Here is a 24,030-nt window from a genome sequence, read left to right as displayed (position 1 = left end):
TTTCTGTCATTTTCATCAACCTAATACACATTTTTAATATGGATAATTGAGATATCATTTTCTTCTATAAATGAAAATGGTGTGTATTTAGTTTCATTGAATGTAGATCATTCAGTGTGAACTGAGAAAAATGAATATTCGTATTAATTGGTATTATGGCTTTAGTTCTGTGGATTCAGATAGCTATTAAAAATTTATCTTTTGGGCTTGGGTTGTGGCTCAGTGGTAGAACACTTGCCTAATGTGTGTAAGGCACTGGGTTTGATCCTCTGTGTACACCTACATTGAAGAGAAATTTTTTTTAAAAATTATCTTTTAATTGTGCTTATTTTAAAGATTAAAAGCAATCATTTCATTATTCTCTTGCTTGCTTTTTTTTGGCAGGGGCTACGGGGATTGAATCCAGGGACTCTTCACTACTGAGCCACACCCTCAGCCCTTTTTATATTTTTTTATTTTGGGATAGGGTCTCACTAAGTTGCTAGGGCTGGCTTTGAACTTGTAATCCTCCTGCTTCAGCCAGCTGAGTTGCTGGGATTATAGGTGTGTGCCACCATGCCTGGCTTTATTTTTAAACAAACATGTATGTTAAATTATTTGGGGGCCTCAGTGGGTTTTATGTCATAATAATATATCATCAGTAATTCTTAAAAATTTTAAATTTATTTTAATTTAAAATATTTAGAATTTTAAAAATTATTCCCCAGTTGTCTTATTGTGATCCTAAATGAAGTTCTGCAAGGTAAATGATAAAATCTTAGTTAAAATTATATTTTGCCATTGTAACATAAGTGAGCAGAAAAATTCAAATGGTAAATTATATCTATAAGAAGATTAGTAAAAAATATTATTGGGCTGTCTAGCTAATTACTAAGTAGTAAAGTATTAGCTTTCTTGGGAATAGGGTGCAATATGATGTATTTTACAATATACATGTAAGGCCTGGGGATGTGGCTCAGTGACTTTCCTGGCATGCAGTCTAAGTGATTAAGTTCTGCTGTATCATAGCTACTTTTATCTGTATCTAATTTTTAAATTATAGTTATTTATAGTTTCCTTTGTGGAAGCTGAAGAGAGCCAATTTTACTGGTGAACCTTCTATTCTTAAAATGATATTTCATGAATCATTATTGTTTCCGAGATTCCTGTGGATATTGTCTTCAGTGACACACAACTTCTGTTTTTATTGTAAAGTGTGAATACTGAATATATTAAAATTTTTTGCATGTTGATGAGAAAAAATGGTTTGCTAAATATTTATTGAAACCTATTTAATGCCCTTCACTTTTGACACAAACATGGACTGAGTAGGTAAGGTAAAATGTGATAAAAGTTTTCACGTGAATGATGTTTCAAGTACCCTGGGGTTGTTTCCAATCACATCTTTAGTAGAAAGATATTATGGAGAAACCAGACCTTTGAAAGACTGAACTGAAAGGGAGGAGAAGCGAAGTTAGGAAAAGGAAGAAGAATTGTTCTAAACAGACAGACAGTATTATACAGCTTTGGAGGTCAGATGTAGATAGCAGAACTTGGGAACTAAAGCATTTGGACTCTTATTAATTGGAAACTGTTGAGTAATAAGGCTTTTAATATCTATAGATTAGATTTGAATGAAAGTTTGAAGCCAGATTTTGGAAGGCCTAAAATGGAATTTGGTGCTAGTTTCTGTTTAGAATTTTTTAGGCTAAAAGGGACCCAACTAGAGTAGGTCCTTTCTGAAAATAATTTGGTAGCACTACAGATGGTTTACATGTTGGAACATATAAACAGTTTAAAGGTGAGGGAATTGGGAGAAATATTCTTCAAATGAATCCATAAAGGCCACCTCCTTTGAAAATACCTTCCCTGATCTAGTGCCATTGAGTAGGACATATAAGTCTACTAAAGAACGTATTAAAATGCATCTTTAGGGAAGAACTCTTGATGAGTAGATTTATTTGATTTTGCATCTGTTAATACTTATCCTGTAATAGGTGGTCAGTGGGTGGTGGATGAAGGAATGAATGACAGGGAGTGAAAGCATTGGGGAATGGAAGAAGAGGAGGAGGAAGCATTCTAACCATCAATGTTCTCTGATTTTGATGGTATCTTGTTAACAAATGTAGGAAAGAAGGCTTGGGACATTTTGTCTTTACAGTGAGGGAAGGACAGCAATGTGAATGTATCCAATCATCTATTTAAAAAGCAGATGTGGAACTTAAGAGAGAAATGGTATACAAGTCAGTATTTGCGGATATTTTCAAGGCATGGAAAAAAGTGACTTTTCACAGAGATGCCAAAGAAACTTTGAAGAATACTCGTATGTGTGATTGAGAAGAAAAGGTAGACACAAAGGGCATGGAGAATGATAGTGTGTTGATACAGTTTTACATAAACCAAAGGAATAATTTTAAGAATAAGAGGAATTTATTGATAACAATTCAGAGAAGCCAAAGAGTAAGCATTGAAGAAAATACATGGATTTGATAATATAAATTATTTTGATAGAATCATATGAATTAGATCTCAAATTGTAAGGAGGGAATATAAATGATGAAAAAAATTAATTTATTTCTTTATTTAGCTTCAGTTGGCAGAAAAAGACAAAGAAATAAGTGGTCTGACTTCACATTTGGAAAACCTCTCCAGAGAGAAGGTATTAAGCAATGTGCTTTTAAAAAAACAACACAAAAACTTTTATGTATTTACTTTAGAATATGAGAAAAATGCATGTGTTAAAAGTTATTAGTTTAGTCTTTGTTATCTATTTTGTGTTTAACAATGAACAAATTTTACAATATTCAAATATAAGAATATGTTGAAATTTAAAATTTTTTGTGTGCTTATCTGGTTTTCTTTGTAATAGGAATGTTTGTGAAGTTGTAAAATTACTTAACTGCATTACCTGACATTCAAACAGAAAGGTGGTATAGTATAGCATTTGTCAGAGGGGTACTTTGGTATGTGTCCCCATCTCTTTTCAGAGCTCTGTAAATATAAAATTTTTCATAATAATACTATAGCATTACTTGGATTTTTCCCCCATAGTATTAACATGTATACTGTTGGTATGAAAGCAATGGTGGAAAAATTATTTGTGTGTTGTAATTAAGTTAGTAGCAACAAATCATGGTAGTAGTTGTATTCATTTTAACCTTGTACTTAACCCTGTATATAAAAAGAGAGGAAAGAGCTACTGAAACATGGATCTATAGAATGTAGCAAGTGATCATAATTAGTTGACTGTATAAATGAAAACAGCTCTTTTTAAAAACAAAATAATTTGTAATTTTACTAAGGCTTAAATTCAAATTACGTGTGCTATTTTGTTGATATGGTATTACTTCATTGCACTGTGCTAGTTTTGAGTCACTGGAGTGGAATAAATGGGTTCCTAATTTGACCCTCACAAGTTTTTGCATAAAAAATATTCTTACATTATATATAGCAGAAGAAACTATGGCTTAGTAAAGAGAAAAGTGACTTAACCCACTCACACAACACTAAAGTAGTTTGTACATTCTTCTTAACTCACACTGACATTGTCTACTAGGAACTTTTTCGTTCCCTCACTACTTATAGGTCTTCACTCCAATGTCATTTTTTTCCTGATTGTTCTGTGTACAAGTTGCAACCCACTACTCCACCAGTATGCTCTGTGCCTTTATTCTTTTTCCATCTCTGTAGGATTTATCACCATTTAACAGATCCTGTATTTTACTTTGTTTATTGTTTTTCTTCCATTTTCTAGAATGTAAGTTTTATAAGTCAGAAAGTTTTGTCAGTTATTCATAAATCCCTAATGCTAGTAGATGTTGAGTAAATGAGCAAATAAAAGGACTCATTATAGTTTATTTTACCTAATAGTTCCCTAGTATTTCTGTAGTATAATTTGTTTATAAAAACTAGTTTTTAGTAGTATAAAATCAATGTGTGTGTGTGTGTGTGTGTGTGTGTGTGTGTGTGTGTGTGTGTGTGTGTGTTGCAGGGGATTGGGGATGGTGATACTGGGGATTGAACCTACGGCTGCACATGATAGGCAAGAGCTAATCCAGTGAGCTACATTGCACTTATTTACCATTTTTGTATCTTCGTATTACTTCAAATAATTGGCATAAATCCTTCTTAGAAATTTGAAAAGGGAAAAATTATAAAGCAAAAGCAACATAGTAAATAATGGAAAATTTTTTTTCATGGAAAATTGTTTACTATTACCAGAGAAAATTTTAAAATGTTCTTTAATATTAGTGTTTTTGTATATTGACAAGCCAGATTAGGGATATTTCTTGAGTCATGTGTTCTGCTTTTTAAATATGGGCTGTTTGGACTGGGGATTAGCTCAGTTGTAGACAGAATTGTATGTATGTGTATATACATATACATGGGCAGGTTGTTCAGAACATTTGTATTTCCATGTACATTTTATAATCATCTATTTATATAGACTCTTACTAGGATTTTGATTGGGATTGCATTGAATTTGGGGGATATTAATAGTATAAAAATACTATTTTCCAGCCTGTGAACTTGGTATCTCTCTTCATTTATGTTCTTTAATTTCTCTCAGCATTACTTTTTTGTTTTTAGTATATAGGCTTTGTTTATCCTTTGTTAAGATAAAATACTTAGGAATAAATCTTACCTACCGATTCTGCTCTAAGTAAAATTGTTTAAAATTTTATTTTCTAATTATTTGTTGCTGATATATGGAAACAGTTCATTTTGTATATTAACTTTGTATACTGTGACCTTGCTTTAATTTATTCATTCTCCTAGTTATTGTAGATGTGATAGGATTATTCTACATACATGATTATGTCATGTGAATAAAGACAGTTTTAATTCTTTATTTTTAGTCTTCCTGCCGTAATCTGAAATTAATTCACTGGTTATTTTGAACAGAGGCTGTGAGAGCATATATCCTTGCCTTGTATTTGATCTTCAGTAGGCTCATTTAATTTTTCACTATTAAGTTTTACTTTAAAAAAATTTTACACTAGGTTGCTGAGATTTTTTTTAAAAAGCACGAATCTGTATTAAATTTGTAAAATATTTCTTCAGTATGATTTGTCCCCTTTATTTTTTTTATTAGACGTTTTTATGGACACAGTACCTTTATTTTATTTTTATATGGTGCTGAGGATCAAACCCAGTGCCTCACATGTGCTAGGCTCTCCCACTGCACTACAACCCCAGACCCCTATTATTCTTTTAACATAATGAATTATATTTATTGATTTTTTTTTTTGATGTTAAACTGACTTCACATTCTCATTTGGTCATAGTGTTTGTTTTTTTAATATTATTGATTTTTATTTGCTAATAAGAAGTTAAGGGTTTTTCCATTGATAATTTTAGGATGAAGTCAGTCATTTTTTTCCCCCTTGATGTCTTTGTTTGGTTTTCATAGTAGAAGAATACTGGCTTTGTTAAAAAGTTGGTATATGTTTCTTATACTTTGAAAGAGTTAACAAAACAAGAAAAAAAATGAATTGCTTCCCTAGGGAATTCAATCAAATGTTTATAATTCTGTATTAAGACTTTAAGGGGCTGGGGATGTGGCTCAAGCGGTAGCGCGCTCGCCTGGCATGCGTGCGACCCGGGTTCGATCCTCAGCACCACATACCAACAAAGATGTTGTGTCCGCCGAGAACTAAAAAATAAATATTAAAAATTCTCTCTCTCTCTCTCTCTCTCTCTCTCTCTCTCTCTCTCTCTCTCTCTCTCTCTCTCTCTCTTCTCAAAAAAAAAAAGACTTTAAAATATTGTTAATACCTTTGAGTAGTAAGAGATTAATAATTAGTTTGTTTAAATTAGTTCTATAACAAGGCATTTTTCAGCACAAATAAATTTGAAAATACATTGAGTTTTATCTTGCTGTCTGATTTGTTAAATTAGGAAGGGGTATTTATGAGAAGTCTTTCCAGTTGCATATCTAAAACATAATAGGGAAGTAATTTTATTGTTATTTCAGCTAAATGTTTAATGTTGCCCTTATAAATGTTTGATTGCTTTTCTTATTTATCTTTGTTTTTGCTAATTTTAGGAACTTAAAAGGAATTTAGAAAATCAAACAGAAAAGAAAATGGAAGTCCATAGTTCCCAACAGAACTCACAGTGTCTCAACACATGCTCAGAGCAAAATGGGCACGTTCATGTGCTGCCAAATGTACAACCAGTTCTGCAGTATGGTAATCCGTATGCAACACAGGAAACAAGAGGTTATTGTTTTTGGCTTGGGGTTAGCTGAATCTGGATTTTTTTTCCCCTTATATTTCATGAGATTAGAGAACTCCTGGCATAATTTACTTTAACGGAAACATTTGTATAATTGGCAGTTTTAATGTTTAACACTATTAAGGGCAACATCCAGAAATGATGAACCATGCTTATTACATATAATTCAGTTTCTAAAATCACTTGGGTTAAAAATGAAAACATCTATTTTTTTGATGTAACAGTATGGTTTTTTATATCCTGTTTATCAAATCTATACATAGAGATGCTAATTGTAGTAAATAGTTTCATCCTACCCTTCTAAAATATGTATTCTTTTCTTTTCCAAAATTATCACAGATGGAGCAGATGGTGCTTTTTATCCAGATGAAATTCAAAGGCCACCTGTAAGAGTACCTTCTTGGGAAGACAATGTTGTCTGTAGCCAGCCTTCTCGAAACCTTAGTCGGCCTGATGGTTTAGAAGACCCAGAGGACAGCAAAGTAAGTTGAATTTCCATTGTCTGAATCTGTCCCAGAGTTGAAGGTATGTGCATGTGTGAAAAAAGTATATGCTAGGGTTTGCATAATTTTTGGAAAAATCTTGCTTGTATTGAAATTCAAAAATAAACTAATATTCTTCAGACTTTAGGATTTATATACTAAAGTCAAAGATTAAGATCAGAGAATGGCCTGAGACTATTGTAGTTACCAATATCTAAATCTTTTGTTATTGTTTTGGATAAAGATGATTGAATCAGGGGTATTTAACCAATGAGGCTGCCTGTGAACTTCAGATCCTCCTGCCTCAACTGCTGGGATTACAGGCTTGTTCTACCAAGGAATCTGGGCCAGATAGTTGAATCTTAATTATCATTAAGTGACTTACTACATTCTTTGTATTATAGATGTACTAGGCTGGAAGAAATAGTTATTATGATGCATACAGAAGCATAATATTGCACTTTTTATATCATACTGGAAATTTTTAAGGTAGAATCTTCATTAAAACTTCAGCCAGAAAAAGAGAATAGTGTAGGTATCATGTAGTGATTTTCTTTTTCAGAGAAATAACTTTTTAGATATCTTTATTTATGTAGCATTTCTGATTTTATGCAGCAACCTAATATTGATAATAATGGAATTAGTTGTGTAGAATGTCATTTTTTTAAAATCTGTATTTAAGAAATTATTTTCACCTTTTGAGAAATAGCTTTATTTTCAAAGCTGCTTTACTTTGGAAAGTATGTTCTTTTCTTCATAGCTCTTTTTGGATTTCCTGTGTATTAAGATCAGTTTAAAAGAAATGCTTTTTATGCTCTTTGCAAGTACAGTGGTATCATGACCTGTTTCTCATTTAGTCTAGTTTGCTGCATTTAATTGCTATTAACCTTTGCAGAAACTGATCAGTGTTCAGACAGGCATGATTTTAGCCCTGGTGCTCAACACCGATAATGGAGAAAAATGTATTTCTCTCTCCTGCCTTTTGGCCTCCTATGTCCATTACTGGGAATAATTAGGGAAACTGTCAGAACTTTTGTAGCCTATTTAAGGTCTAGAGTATCATCTTACTGCTTTTTCACACCTTTACTTCACATTTTGCATATTTAATCTGATCATCTTTGGCACAGATGTTACATGTGACAAGCCCTTCTCTTCCGAAGTCATCTGCTTCAGTTTAATTAGCAGAATGTTCTTTCTGATCTGTGTGCTTTGCCCTCCTGCAAACCCATGAGAAGCAGTGTTAGAGGCTTGTGCTCATTTGCTGACATGCTTAGATTTGGTAATGAAATAGAAGGACTCTTAATATGCATACCAGAGTAATTGTATTTTGCAATCAGATTTTTCTCATTAAAGATCAATTTTATGCATATTCAAAACTTTTAAAAATTCTTGTTATTACACAACAAAAATCACTTGCAAGTGAAGTGTTTTAGTAAGAATATGGAAAGCAAATTTGAATTGACCTGTTCCTTCTGTTTCTTTCCCCTGGGAGTGATTAATAGCCACAGGCCCCAGTGAGCACCTTTGAATTAGTGTTGAGGTGGCCTACGTCAATGCTTATGCCTGCTGTCTTTCTTCCCTTCTGTACCAGAATCTGTAGTCAACACTCAGATCAAAAGCTTTTTATGACTCTCATTTTCCTAATAATTGCAGTAACTATAGCATCATAATTATTATGGTGGTGACAATAAACATTTCTGTACTCTGTCAGCTAATGCTAAACTTTATATATAGTAGCACATTTGTTATTCATAGCAGTCCTAAAAGGGTGGAAACTATCACTATTTTATGGTAGAGGAAAACTGAGAGATTAAATAGCCCCAAACCAGGCTGGGGATGTGGCTCAAGTGGTAGTGTGCTCTCCTGGCATGCGTGCGGCCTGGGTTCGATCCTCAGCACCACATACAAACAAAGATGTCGTGTCCGCTGATAATTAAAAAAATAAATATTAAAATTCTCTTTCTCTCTCTCTTTTAAAAATAAATAAATAAATAGCCCCAAACCACACAACTGGTGAAGGGAGGAGACAGGATTTGAACCTCCTCAGTTGGGCTGTGAAGTGTGTATGAAATAAGATTATGCCAGACATTACCATACTTTTTCAATTCAAGGCAACCTTAAGATCTCAGTAATTTTATTTTTTCCACAGCAACCCCTGAGCCAAACAAAACACCTAACAGGTATTTATCTCCTATCAGATTTAGTATTCATTTGGAAAAGTAGTATGCATACACACACTAAATTTTTCTTTTGATTCTTTTAATTTTTATTTATTCTTAAATAACTGTGGTTACTAATGGCATGTGGGTAACTATTGGCTACTTCTCAAGCCTTGGAATCACATGGGACAAGCCACTCTTATTTCCTGTTTCACATTGTTTTGTGTTTTTTTTTTTTTTTTTAACATGGCACTTGATTTATATCACAGCACCTGACAAAGACTTTGCTTCTCAAAGCCAGGATGTCACTAAAAGCAATGTAGTACTATCTGAAGTTGAAACTGAGTGGTCTTGAACGGTTATTCACATGTTATCTGACAAATGTTGAGTATTTCTGCATATTTAATATCCCTAAGAAATTAAAATTATATCACAGATTCCCTCTGATTTTCCTTTGGTACCCCCTTAGTACCTTCATAGCCTACTTTTTGGGACCATGGGCCTAAATTAATTACAACTCAGAAAATGGGGTTTGCAGAGTAGCAGTAGTGGTATCTCCTAGGAGTTTGCTGGAAATGCAGAATCTTCTACGCTGCTCCTGAAGTTAGTAGTAGACTGCATATAACAACATCCTTAGGTGATTATATGCTCAGTAAAATTTGGGATGCACAGGTCCAAACTGTCTCCTTTCATTAGAAAAGCCTGTTTTTTTTTTTTTCTCTAATGCCCATTCTCTTTTCTACTTGTTTTCATGCCTTTCTTGTTTCCTTCTACCTTCATCCTCACTCCACCCACCTAATTTAAAGAAAAGAAACATAAGGCTCACACATTTTATTAATGTGAGGTTTGTTTGCAGCTTTCCACATGAATCCTTCACAGTGAACCCCCAAACTGAAGATACTTTTGATATATATTTATTTATGGCATATTTTTAGCATTTATTCTCAGAAGGGCCTGTGATTCACAAAGGGTCTGTGACTTCAAAATTATTAAAAAATCACAGCTTGAAAGAATCAAGGCCTCTTTTTTAGTTTTCATGGAACATTGTTTGAGTTTACTTTTCTCAAATTTTGCCATTTTCACATATTGTTTTAAAAATTATATTTTAGTGTTTTCTGTTTATGAATTAGTATGTAATTATAGTCAATTCATTTTTATTAGTGCCACAAGAGTTCAATGGGAAAAGAATAATCTTTGCTATGAATGGTGTCGGGAAAATTATATCCCTGCCTCACATAATACAAAGATTAACTCAAATTAGAGGACCTAAATGTGAGAGCTAAAACTCCCAAGATTTATTTCTCTCTATATATTTTTTGTTTGGATTAGGCAATGGTTTCCTAGATGACACAAAAAAAGCATAGGCAACATAGGAAGAAAAAAATAGATAATATACATTATAAAATGTTTTGAATTAATTCTATGCTGTTTGTTTAATTGGAGGATACTGGGGATTTAACCTAGGGGCCTTCTACCACTAAGCTACATCCTTAGCCCTTTATTTTTTATTTTGAGACAAGGTCTTGCTAAGTTGTCCAGAGTGTCCTTGAACTTGTGATTCTCCTGCCTCAGTTTCCCAAGTTGCTGGGATTATAGGGATGTGCCACTGTACCCTTTTTACATATACAGTTATTTCTACCTGGTAAAACATATCTAGTTGGTATCTCCTAATGCTAATTTTTACCTTTTCCATAACTACATAGTGTCTTTGATATAGTAGGGGCTATTTAAACGTTTGAGATCAGTGATTTTAGTTAAAGAAATGCATTTGTTTCTTTTTTTCCTAGTAAACTATTTAAAATTCAGGTAATCTTAGAAAAAGTGACAACTTTATTGAGAGATAATTCACATACTTTATAATTTACCATATAAAACATATAATTCAATAGTAGTCAAATGACTCTGCAACTGTCACCTCCTCCCACACACAGCTTGTAACTGTTAGCAGTCAACTCTCCCTTCTATTCTTTTGTTCTCCCAGCTGAGGAAACTTGTAGTCTGCTTTATTTTTTAAATAGATGTGCCTATTTTGGATATTCAGTTATATAAATCAAATCATATTATTTGTGGTCTTTTGGGTCACTTAGTATGTTTTCAGAGTTACCCATTTTTAGTATGCATTCATGTTTATCATGAAGAACATACGTGGTTCCTTTTTATTGCTGAGTTTAGTCATGTTTTCAGTATACATATATTGTATATTCATCTCTTGATGGATATTTAGATTATTTTCACTTTTTGGCTGTTGTGAAATAGTGCTGTTCAGAACATTTGTGTTATTTGAACACCCTTTTACTTTTGGGAAAGTGAATTGCTAGGTCAGTTTTAATGGTAATTGTTGGTAAAATTCCTTAAGAGTAAAATTGCTGGGTCATGTGTTAACTGTTTATTTAATCTTTTGAAGAGCTGCCTAATTGTTTTCCACAGTGGCTATATGATTTTACATCAGTATGAGGTTCCAATTCTCAACATCCTTGTTATACTTGTTATTGTGATTGTCTTTGGACAGGGGCAAGGGTTGGGGAGCAGTGTTGGGGATTAAACCCAGGGCTTCAGGCATGCTAGGCAAGTCCTCTACTACTGACCCACATCCCTAGTCCTTGTCTTTTTAATTATAACCCATTATAGTATGTGTATAGTGGTACATCCTTGTGATTTTGATTTGCGTTTCTCTTATGCCTAATGAGGTAAGCATCTTTTCATTTGTTTTTATATGTTCTCTTTGGAGAAATGTCTATTGAAATTCTTTGGAAGTTTCTAAATTGGGTCCATTGTTATATATATGATTTGCAAATATTTTCTCCCAATCTGTGCATTGTCTTTACTTTCTTGATTTTACTCTTTATAGCACTGAAGTTTAAGTTTGGTGAAGTCGAATTTATCTGTTTGCTTTTTTTATATCTAAGAAATTCTTGCCTCTTAAGATTTTTCATTTTTACTCCTATGTTTTCTTCTAAGGATTATAATTTTTAGCTCTTTAAATTTGGACTTTGGTCCACTCTGAGTTAATTTTGAATGTGGAGAAAAGTAACAGTTTGAAATCTAATGGGGATCTTGGAAAATTATTTGCTGATTTTTAAATTACTTTTAAAGTTATCAGGTGTTAACAGTTCAGTGTTATTCCTCCATTGACAGATACATTATTCTGGTAAAGCTTAAACAATAACATCTCATAAAAGGAGAAATATTGATTATTTTTATTTATTTAATATTATATTTTATTATTAATGATAATAAAAATTTTGAGAGGTCAAGATATAATGTTCTCTTAATTAAATGTTACCCAGAATTTTTATTGATACTTTCTTTTCTCTTATGTCTTCAGCCTTAGTAAATGTATACATTTTTAAAGAATGAATGCTTTTGAATTAGAATAATAATTACTGAGTTAAAAAGTTTTATTAAGTAGTGAGACTTTCTCCCTTGACATTCATTAATTCCTGAATGTACTTAAAATATTTCAATTAATAATTCCTAGTAAAAGTAGAATCATGACACAGTTTAGAAATACTGAATAGTTATAGTCCTATAGTCTGGATACTAGTAATTCAGGTGTTGTGACTTAGTTGTTAACCTCTGGATGTATATTGCTAAAATTTAATCATGGCCTTTTTAAAAATTGAAGTAGAATACATATAATATTTGCCATCTCAACCTTGTAGGTGTACAGTTCTATATGTTATATACATTCACATGGTCATACAGCTAATCTCCAGAAACTTGGCATCTTGAAAAACTGAAACTTCATACCCTTTAATCACATCCACTTTACCCTACCCCAACCCCTAGCACCCTTCTTTGATTTCTTTGAATCTGACTACTCTATGTACCTGATGTAAATGGAATCATACAGTTACTTGTCTTTTTGTGACTGGTTTATTTCACTTAGCACAGTGTCTTCAAGGGTCATCCATATTGTAAATATGTTTGAAATTTCTTTCCTTTCAGTAAGGCTGAATAATATTCCTTTATGTAGAATTGTTACATGCGTCTATCAATAGACATTTGAGAGTTGTTCATGTCTTTTGGCTATTGAGAATAATGGTGCTTTGAATGTGGGTATGCAAATACCTATTGAAGTCCCTGCTTTTAATTCTTTTGACTGTATATTCAGAAGTAAAACTCCTGGATAATATGGTAATGCTAGTTTTAGTTTTTTGAGGAGTCACTATATACTGTGATCTAATCCTTTTTTTTAGTTCACAGAAGGTTAACCCATTGTAAGACTATTTCTAATGTCCAACATCATTATATACTTTATATAAGAAAAATGTTTTCATATAGAGTATATTTGAAGCATCTAATGAGAACCATGTAATGAGAAGTTTGGGGGTTTCAAATAGGTTTCAGTTTACAATAGCTTGTTTCCTGTGCCTAAAAATCAACTTGTAATAGAAATAGTATTATACTGATGAGTCTAAAGGCAATTTAAAGGGTTTGGAACTTTTTTTTGAAGGTTTTAAAATACTACTAATAAAAGTGTTGGGTTTTCAAGAAAGTTCTTAATAATTTGAAATTGCCCATAAACAGATTTCAATATGATATTCCCAATAATTTGCTTATAAGATTTTTTAACAGATTATTAAAAAAATTACAAGATTATTTTACTAGCTACAGATAAGTCTGATATTAATCCTTTCAGATTTGTAACTTTCAGTGCTGACTTGGTGGAAATCTTTGCAAAATAGAGTACTTGCTGTGTAATTTTGTGTTCTCTCAAATAATATTATAATCTTGATTTTTAAAATTTTAAAAATTAATGTTAAACAATGTCATGATCTTTAAAGATGTATAGTAAAGCTGTGTGATCCAGTGTTGAAATACCCTTGGATGTTTAGAGTTCTTCTTCTTTTCTCTTTTCACTGAAGCTGTTTTTTTGTTGCTAATAGAGGACCTGCTTTAATAGCCTCACTTCCCAGTCTGATTTGCTATTTTTAATCTATGTGGTTTGGGAAATGAATTAACAAAGCTTGATGAGTAGAATAAGATAAGTTTATTCTTGGGCCAAGATTTAATTAATCATTTATTTTTAGTTCTTTTATTCTAATTTGTTATACATGACAGTAGAATTCATTTTGACACATAACACATAAATAGAGTATAATTTCTCATTCTTCTGGTTGTACATGCTATAGAATCACACTAGTCGTGTACTCATGTATATACATAGGGTAATAATGTCTGATTCATTCATTCCTCCCAGCCTCCACACCCCTCCTGTCTGTCTGATCCAAAGTACCTCTGTTTTTCCCTAGCCTTGCCCTCATTATGAATTAGCATCCGAATATCAGAGAAAACATTTGATCTTTGGTTTTTTGGGATCATTCTCCAGCTCCATTCATTTACTGGCAAATATCATAATTTCATTCTTCTTAAAGGCTGAGTAGTATTCCATTGTGTATATATACCACATTTTCTTTTCTTTTTTTTGACATCTTTTTCATTTTATTTTACTGTTTTTTAAAATTTATATATGACAGCAGAATGCATTACAATTCTTATTATACATATAGAGCACAATTTTTCATATCTCTCGTTGTATACAAAGTATAGTCACACCAATTTGTGTCTTCATACATGTACTTTGGATAATAATGATCATCGAGTTCCAGCATCATTTCTAACTACATGCCCCCTCCCTTCCCCTCAAACCCCTCTCCCCTATCTAGAGTTTGTCTATTCCTCCCATGCTCCCTCTCCCTATCCCATTATGAATCAGTCTCCTTATATCAAAGAAAACATTCAGCATTTGATTATTTGGGATTGGCTAACTTCACTTAGCATTATTTTCTCTAACTCCATCCATTTACCTGCAAATGCCATGATTTTATTCTCTTTTATTGATGAATAATATTCCATTGTGTATATATGCCACATTTTTTTTTTATCCATTCATCTATTGAAGGGCATTTAGGTTGGTTCCACAGTTTAGCTATTGTGAATTGTGCTGCTATAAACATTGATTGGCTGTGTCCCTGTAGTATGCTGTTTTTAATTCCTTTGGGTATAGATCAAGGAGAGGGATAGCTGGGTCAGATGGTGGTTCCATTCCCAATTTTCCAAGAAATCTCCATACTGCTTTCCATATTGGCTGCACCAATTTGCAGTTCCACCAGCAGTGTAGGGGTGTAATACCACATTTTCTTCATCAATTCATCTGTTGAATGACACCTAGATTGGATCCATAGTTTAACTATTGTGAGTTGAGCTGCTATATACATAGATGTGGCTGCATCACTGAAGTATGCTGATTTTAAGACCTTTGGGTATAAATCAAGGATTTGGATAATTGGGTCAAATGATGGTTCCATTCCAAGTTTTCTGAGGAATCTCCATACTGCTTTTCATAATGGTTGCACCAATTTGCAGTGCCACCAACAATGTATGAGAGTAAATTTCTCCTCACATCCTTGCCAATATATATTGTTACTTGTATTCTTGATAATTCCCATTTTGACTGGAGTGAGATGAAATCTCAGTGTGGTTTTAGTTTGCATTTCTGTAATTGCTAGAGGTGTTGAACCTTTTTTCATGTATTTGTTCACAGATTGTATTTCTTCTTCTGTGAAGTGTCAGTTCCTTAGTCCATTTACTGATTGGGTTATTTGGTTTGTTTTTTTTTGCTGTTAAGTTTTTTGAGTTCTTGGAGATTAATGCTGTATCTGAGGTGCGTGTGATAAAATTTTCTCTCATTCTGTAGGCTCTCTCTTTGTTATTGATTCCTTTGCTGAAAAGAAGCTTTTTAGCTTGAATCCATCCCATTTATTGATTCTTGATTTTACTTCTTGGACTTTGGGAATCTTGCTAAGGAATTCAGATCCTAGGCTACTTTTCCTTCTATTAGGCAGGCGCAGGGTCTGTGTTCTAGTGCCTAAGTCTTTGATTCATTTTGAGTTGAGTTTCGGGCAAGGTGAGAGAGAGGGGTTAATTTCATTTTGTTAGATGTAGATTTCCAATTTTTCCAGCACCCATTTGTTGAATAGGCTGTTTTTTTCTCCATTGAATATTTTTAGTGCCTTTGTCTAGTGTGAGATCAACTGCATTTGTGTGAGTTTGTCTCTGGGTCTTCTGTACATTGGTCTACTTGTCTGTTTTGGTGCTAATACCATGCCATTTTGTTACTATGGCTCTGTAGTATAGTTTAAGGTCTAGTATTGTGATGCCTCCTGTTTCACTCTTCTTGATAAGGATTGCTTCGGCTCTTATGGGTCTTTAATTTTTCCAAATGAATTTCACGATTGCTTTTTCTAATTCTATGAAGAATGTCATTAGGATTGTAATAGGAATTGCATTAAATCTATATAACTTTTTTGTTATTATGGCCATTTTGACAATATTAATTCTACCTATCCTTTTGTAGTATGGCCATTTTGACAATATTAATTCTATCTATCCAGGAGCATTGGGAGGTCTTTTCCTCTTGTAAGGTCTTCTTCAATTTCTTTAGTGTTCTGTAGTTTTTATTGTAGAGGTCTTTTACTTTATTTGGTCGATTGATTCCCAAATGAATTTTTTTTTTTAAGGCTGTTGTCAATAGGGTAGTTTCCCCAATTTCTCTTTTAGTAGATTCATCGCTGGTGTATAGGTACATGTTTGGTTTAAAGATGTTGATTTTTATATCCTGCTACTTTCCTGAATTCATTTATTAGTTCTAGAAGTTTTCTGGTGTGGAAGTCTTTTGATCTTCTAACTATAGAATCAAGTCATTAACAAATAGTAATAATTTGAGTTCTTCTTTTCCTATTCATATCCCTTTACTCTGGCTGCAGTTTCAAGGACAGTGTTGAATAGAAGCGGTGAAAGAGGGCATCCTTGTCTTGTTCCAGGTTTTAGAGGGAATGCTTTCAATTTTTCTCCATTTAGAATGATGTTGGCCTTGGGTTTAGCATATAGAGCTCTTAGAATGTTGAGGTATGTTCCTACTATCCCTAGTTGTTTTAGTGTTTTGAACATGAAGGGGTATTGTATTTTGTCACATGCTTTTTCTGCATCTGTTGAGATGATATGATTCTTTTCCTTAAGTCTATTGATATGATGAATTATGTTTATTGATTTCTGTATGTTGAACCAACAGTGCATCCCTGGGATGAACCCCACTTGATATGGTGTAGTATCTTTTTAATAATGTTTTTGTTGATTGATCATTTTGAATATTGCTGCGACCCCTCGCCAGCAAGGAGGACACGACACAGGATTCTTCTTTCAGCAGTTTATTCAAGCCTTTAATTATGTGTCTCTGGAAGCTTCTCTTTACTACTACTACTACTGCTGCTGCTACTTCTACTTCTACCACTACTACCACTACTACTTCACCCGAGCGCCCCAGCCTTGATAAAGCACATCAAGCCCCAATGCACAACTGCCACGTAGACCTTTCTCATAGGGTGTTTTACAGCTACATGCCAACTCTCCCAAAACAAGGAGTTGTTTATCACAGGCCACGGCGCTTATCAGCGCCATCTTGTAATGGCGACCACGGTCTGCTGACAAGGCTCACCACAGAATATCAATGTCATGAGAGATTTCATTGTATGAATTGGCTCTTCAAAGACAATGCATATTTTCTGATTCTGAGCTATCAGGTGATTTTTTTGTTGTTGAATTTCACAAGAAATTGCCATTTTTCATTATAACACCTCCAATGCCATTTCCCTTGGATTAGAAAATAGGTGATAAAACATAACCAGAATAATAGGGTTATTGCTATATTTAGAAAGTGTAAATTGCTTTTGCTCTCCTTCCCCCCACCAGGTATTTAGAGCAGGGGTAATAATGTATCTGATAGAATGTGTGTGGCATCTTAGCCTGTAGTACACTATACTCTAGGCTTATTCACGAAAGCACAAAATTGAAGAATGCAGTCTTATGAAAATGATCACTCAGTCTGTGGAATGATTAAATAGTCAGTAAAATTAATTACAATTAATAGGTTTGAAAGGTTTTGGTTTTACCTTCATTCACACAGATACATGTGATATGTCTCCATTTCACTAAATACTGTTCTTGTACAGTAGTATACCCTTATCACTGGTTTCAGTTATGTGCAGTCAGCTGTGGTCTGGATATATTAAATGGAAAATTCTGGAATTAATCTATACTTTTAAAATTATGTGTTGTTCTAAGTAGCATGGTTTTTAGAATCATCCATTCGTACAAGTGTTATCTACCCTGTATAAGATACCTGCCTCTTAGGCACCTAGTAGCTATCTCAGTTTTTAGATGAACTGTCAGAGTATCACAGTGTATATGTTCAAGTAATCCTGTTTTACCTAATAAAGGAACTAAAGCACTAGAGAAATTGATGCTGGCAATTGGAATATGCTAAAGGGAAATGGAATTGCTTCCTTTAAATGAAAAGGTGAGAATGTTCAATAAGATTTTTTGAGAGAAAGAGACCACGTTCACATAGCTTTTGTTAGAGTATACTGTTTTATGTTACTTTATTATTGTTGTTAACCTTTTACCATAACTCATCTAGAAACTATCATAGGTATGGTATGTATACATAGACAATAACAATTATTTGCAGTTGGGTAGTATCCTCAGTTTCATGCATCCACCACAGATCCTGGAGAGTATGCCTTGTGGGTATGGGAGTCCTCTTTTTTAAGAAGTTCAGACTGTTAGTACATAGTGAAATATTATGTAAAGTTCACTGTCAAACATATTTATATGAAAGTCTAATTAAATGATAATTAAGGTATAATTTTCTTCCTTTGTTCTGTCAATTTGCTTATTCAAATTAAGGAATTGATAGTTGGTTTTACATCTCTCAAAAATGTTTTAAAATTATTTTCTTTCTGCTTAGGAAGATGAAAATGTACCCACTGTTTCTGATCCACCAAGTCAGCATTTACGTGGGCATGGAACAGGCTTTTGCTTTGATTCCAGGTAAGTTTTTTCTTTTCTTTTGTAGAATTAATGGATTAAGACTAGTGGTTCTCAAAGTGTTGTTGGTCCTGGGAATTTGTTAGAAATGAAAGTTCCCAGTGTGTGGCCTACAGAATCAGGTGTATGGCTTAGCAATTCACTGCCCTCTGGATGATTCTGATATGTGCAATCCTTTGAGAAACAATATCATATTAACTTGGCTATTGAACCAAATGGGCATTGTTGAATTGTATTTGCCCTTATAGTTTTACAATAGACTTTTCCTATTAGTTAAAAGTGGAGGAATTTGCTGGGTGGGTGGCGCATGCCTATAATCCCAGTGGCTCAGGAGGCTGAGACAGGAAGACTGCGGGTTCAAAGCCAGCCTCAGCAACAGCAAGCACTAAGCAACTCAATATTACCCTGTCTCTAAATAAAATACAGAATAGGGCTAAGGATGTGGCTCAGTGGTTGAGTATCCCTGAGTTCAATTCCCAATACTACCACCTCCAAAGGAATTTTTGGCACTAAGCGTCACTTCACACATGCTAGTGGTTTTTAATGAAAAAGGTTTTGTTTATCTAATTATAGATTAAACTTAAAGGCCTTATAAATAGATACACAATTATCTATAGTCAGCATTGAGAAGCAGGAAAAAGGCTTCTGGAGTAACTAAAGGCTTTCAAGATACATTTTTCAATAGGAATGTCAGCTAACTTGATAAATGTAACATTGTCATGTACTGACCATTACTGCTGTTATAAATTTATTAGAAAATCTATAATTCTTCATTTTCCTTTCTTTAAGCTTCGATGTTCACAAGAAGTGTCCTCTTTGTGAACTAATGTTTCCTCCCAACTATGATCAGAGCAAATTTGAAGAACATGTTGAAAGCCACTGGAAGGTGTGCCCAATGTGCAGCGAGCAGTTCCCTCCCGACTATGACCAGCAGGGGTTTGAAAGGCATGTTCAGACCCATTTTGATCAGCATGTTCTAAACTTTGACTAGGTACTTTTTATTATGATTTAATACAATTTAGCAATTTAAAAAAAAGTCACTTCAAATAGACCACTAAGAAGACCACAAGGCACCACTTTCACGCATCCTCTACCATACTTTTCTGACAAAGAGCTACTTTGAGTTTGGTGTTGTTAGGGTCAGAGTTAGTCTTTGGCTTATCAATAAATATAATTTTAACCTAACTATTAATCTTACTTGCTTTAAGAAAAGAAGTTCTTGTGTGTTTATATCTTTATTTATTCTCATTTGCAAAATTGTATGAAAAAAGGATACAGGAATTATTTTAATGTTACTGCACTGAAAAAAAAATATATGTAATAGTGTGCTAGATTACTTAGCAGAATATTTACAAGTTTCTGTTGATCTTGTTGATTGAGCATGATTACTAAATATTATGTAATAAAAAACATTGATCATAACAGTTTTGCGAAGTTAATTCTTTGAATATATAAAGTCCATAATTTAGCTCGTGAAATAATAGTTCTAAAATTTTCTTTAGAAATGAAAGTTCAGGTAGAATGAGATCACATGCTTGCAAATACCCTTTTTATATATGAAATGTTGGCTTTAGGAATTAATAGAAGGCATATTTTGCTAATTTTATGACAAAATTTAGAATAACCAAATGACTATTTTTAAACTGCGTTGAATTTGTATTTATAACTAATAGGGAAAGGGAACAAGTCAGTAAAATTTGTTTTCATATTGAATGACCTCATAACAGTGTTTGTGGCATAAAAATCGGAATATGTCAGTATCTTTTTCACATTTTCCTGATGAGAATATAAATTTGAAATAACATTTTCAGTGATTAAAAATGTAAATGCATAAACCCAAATGAAAGTAATGTGTTTCTTTAGTTGTGTCTGCTATGCAGTCCCAATTAACATTAAAGAAGACACACATTTTCAAGGTCTGTAATTTCTTTGTCAAATTTATTTGCAGTAGTTTTTCACTAACCTAGCATTTTTGGGCACATTTTTTTTGGACTTTAAAAAACTTAGGAACTGTATTTCTTTCTCTTTATGTCAATGTTAAGAATTTAACATTTACTGTTTTGGGAGTTATCCAAATGTTGAGACTTACTTTGAGCAAACTGTTAATCTACTATTGACTTCTGGGGTGCTGTATGTGAACTGCATGCATATCATGTTGCTTGTATTTGTAGGAGAATCTGTATTGCAGGAATCCTTTGAAAAGATTTTTGAATCTAGGGCAGTATATTAGGCATTCAAATGTTTTAAAACATGACAGTCCTGAGAGGCAGCAGCATTGAAGACTCCATGTTTCAGCTTCCTGGTAAGTCGCAAAACAAGCAGAATATGCAGGTAAAATATATTTAACACTGTGAGCATTTTTTGTTGTAGCTAGCAGTTATGGTTTATGTTAATCTGAAAGTAGTACCTTTTGAATGTTACAGTGTTGTTATTAATGAAATGATACTATCTTATTAGCCTTTACTTTTAAATACTGTTTTTGGACCGAAGCTTAGAAAAGTAATGCAGTCACAGCAAAAATTTGAGAGAATAAACTGTGCACCCACAGAAGACTACAAAATAATAGATACGATAGAACAAGGCACTGATATGTTAGTTCCCATGGTAAGCTTAATACTTTTTTTTTTCATAATAGAGGATGAAAATAAAGAGCCATCTTTGTTTTGGGTCAGAGGCAGTTTATTTTAATGTGATTTCATTTACATTTTTAAGCAGCTTTTCTTGACAGGAATTTTGATTAAGTTGCCTTCAGTTCTAAAACCTCTGTCACCTTCAAACAATGTGCTCTGTCCCCAGCAAAACATACGAAAATATAATTTAAAGCACAGTTTTCACAGACACGGTACAATACATTCACTATACACGGTATAACAAAATATTCCCATCCTTACCTGTTTAGTAATACTGTCACAATAAGTAAATAGAAATTGGAATTTGTTTTATCATTGAAAGAAATTTAACATGCACAATGACTATTTTATGACTGTTTAGCTGTTGAACTACTAGTAGATCCAGCCTGCAGTTTCTTGCACTAGAAGGAGCAAAGCTAAATAATAATTGCTGGCCTAATTTTTTTTTTTTTTGGTCAACTGTAGGTAGATATGAAATAGCCAAGTAGGGCTGCTTTATGCACCAACTAGTTGATTCTCATATCTGGATCACCTTTTTAACATAGGATAACACTGTATTCAGGACCAAGACCACTCTTCGGAGATCCGAGGAAATTTTTAGTGGGTAGTATCTTTATAAATGTTTTTAAATCCCTCATTATGAGAGATTCACAGCTTGTGAATAAAGAACCTTACCCATCTGTTTAACAGAATTATCTTTCAAAATGTCAATGTCTGAAAAATTGAGGAGGGACCCCTGCTTCCCAGCCATGTGTAAGACTTTTCATCAAATGGAAAGAATGGGAAGAAAGTTATTTTATGAGGAATTTGAATTTGCTTTTCACCAGTTTGTATGTGGGTAGTTAGCTGTCTCGAAACAATTTTTATTGCATAATTAGGCAACTGGTAAACTCTTGGGTTTAAGGAATAGCACTTGGGAGAAAAGAACACTCAAGGCATGATGGTACTGTCGGTGAGAAAAACTTCAGTAATGGTCCAGATGTGGGTCACTCTGATGGGTCATATTAGTCACACTGTTCTTTGACCACCTGCTGCAAGAAGCACTTAATCATCAATAAGGCTCATTTTCATATTTCGGCAAAATGTTTTATAAAGCTAAACAGACATTTCCAATGATAATGCACACATCTACAATGTGATGGGAAAAGTGCCTTTAAAATAAGTCTCAAAACACAACATGAAAAGGAGGCAATAAGGGTCTTAACAAAAATGTTTCTCTTTGAAATGTGCTTAGAGTTTTAATTCTGATTTGCAACCCACAGGTTTCTTAGGGCTGTGGTTGCAAGAATTGGCAACACATAAACATTAAACTGTTGGCAATAGAGAACTACAAAGTGCTTTAAAACTTCATTGGAAGGTGAAGCTATAACTGAATTTCATATGCACAAAATTTGCACTTGTTTCTTAACAGATTTCAGGGGGAAAGTACTTTACTAAACTGGTATCTTGGTCCGCAAATTAACAATTGGTATTTGAATCCCTTGCACCCAGCAGGCACTCAACAAATGTGTTAATGAGTGAACTGAATATTTTGTACAAAAATGCCATTTATAACACTAAAATGATAAGTCAGATGGCAAGATTTTCAGCTTTTTAAAGAGCAAAAGGATTTGTGAAATATAAAACACAGAAAGCACACCTTTTATGCATGTTATTTAAATATGAAAATATTTTTAGCATATTATGTTAAACATTCTTATTTATAATTCCATTACCTAAAGTCTTTCTACTCACAAATACTAACTCCATTATGTAAGGCATGGTAACCAGTGTGATAATGAAGGTATTATTTTGGTTTTGAACGTGAGTTGATGTGTTGAAAAACTTCAATCACATTACAATCTTGAAAAAACATCTCAGTGCCAGCCCCTCCTCCCCCCAATTGATATTACTGCAATACAACTAAACATACGCAACATGCCCTCAATTTTATTTTGTTTTGGGGGAAATGTGCTGAAGAACCTAGAGCTTTTTTTGTTTAGCACCTTATATCAAAGTAATGAAAATGGGTATGATGATTACATGTGCAAATGTACAAAATCATTAACTCTACAAAGATACGTCATTCCAAAATTACAGAAAAATTTAAAGCATGCATTTAATTCTTTTTCTTTAAAGGGTTGCTGAATGCTTCCCCTGAAAAAAAGGTGGCTGTTTTCAAAATCAGCAACTGCTGGTGAGGATTTCTTGGCACAGTTATGACCAGCATGTTATTGCTGCATCTTCCTGATAATCTCAGCCGACACCGGGGGGTGAAAATTGATTGTGTGGTGCCGCAGGCCCTGAGCGGTCTTGTAACTCTTTCCACACCGACATTTGAATGGTTTGCGGACACGAATCTGTGTTCTGTGACCATTCTTAGCGTGGTACTTTATGCCATTCACATTCTGTGGAGAAGACAAAATGTTACCTGTTAGATGAAGTCTCAGGTTTTACCCTTAGTATGGATCAAGATTGCAGTTAACACATCTGGGTGGCAGCTATTTATAGAGAGAAAGCTTTGCATGAACTCCAGTTGTGACCCTTCAAGGACAGCCTCGTGTATGGGCACCAGGTCACACACTTAAGGAGATACTCTGAATATATACTGAAGATATATACTCTTTCAGACTCAGACTACATATAAAAAAAGTTTTGAATAGGAACAGTTCC

General features: G+C 33.5%; 2 protein-coding genes across 7 annotated transcripts in view; one reads left to right on the top strand and one right to left on the bottom strand.

Moving 5' to 3' along the window:
* The window catches only part of Tax1bp1 (Tax1 binding protein 1), a 70,842-nt gene extending 50,672 nt beyond the window's left edge, over positions 1-20,170 (top strand). For 2 of the 3 annotated variants that reach the window (XM_078039923.1, XM_078039922.1), the window contains exons 14-18: positions 2,567-2,638; positions 6,029-6,203; positions 6,559-6,701; positions 18,669-18,751; positions 19,538-20,170. In XM_078039923.1, coding sequence (XP_077896049.1) covers positions 2,567-2,638; positions 6,029-6,203; positions 6,559-6,701; positions 18,669-18,751; positions 19,538-19,739 — 675 coding nt within the window. In that variant the 3' untranslated portion in view covers positions 19,740-20,170. The remainder of the gene's footprint in view (positions 1-2,566; positions 2,639-6,028; positions 6,204-6,558; positions 6,702-18,668; positions 18,752-19,537) is intronic. The other variant, XM_078039924.1, reaches the window with a different exon arrangement.
* A 1,235-nt stretch (positions 20,171-21,405) lies between these two features.
* Positions 21,406-24,030, bottom strand: part of Jazf1 (JAZF zinc finger 1) — a 327,034-nt gene continuing 324,409 nt past the window's right edge. For all 4 annotated transcript variants that reach the window (XM_078039925.1, XM_078039927.1, XM_078039926.1 and 1 more), the window contains one exon: positions 21,406-23,765. In XM_078039925.1, coding sequence (XP_077896051.1) covers positions 23,589-23,765 — 177 coding nt within the window. In that variant the 3' untranslated portion in view covers positions 21,406-23,588. The remainder of the gene's footprint in view (positions 23,766-24,030) is intronic.

The sequence above is a fragment of the Ictidomys tridecemlineatus genome, chromosome 2 (assembly GCF_052094955.1).
Source record: "Ictidomys tridecemlineatus isolate mIctTri1 chromosome 2, mIctTri1.hap1, whole genome shotgun sequence".
Classification (NCBI taxonomy): Eukaryota; Metazoa; Chordata; class Mammalia; order Rodentia; family Sciuridae; genus Ictidomys; species Ictidomys tridecemlineatus.
The sequence above is the reverse complement of the archived record's forward strand: the minus strand, read 5'-3'. Positions and strand labels throughout refer to the sequence as shown.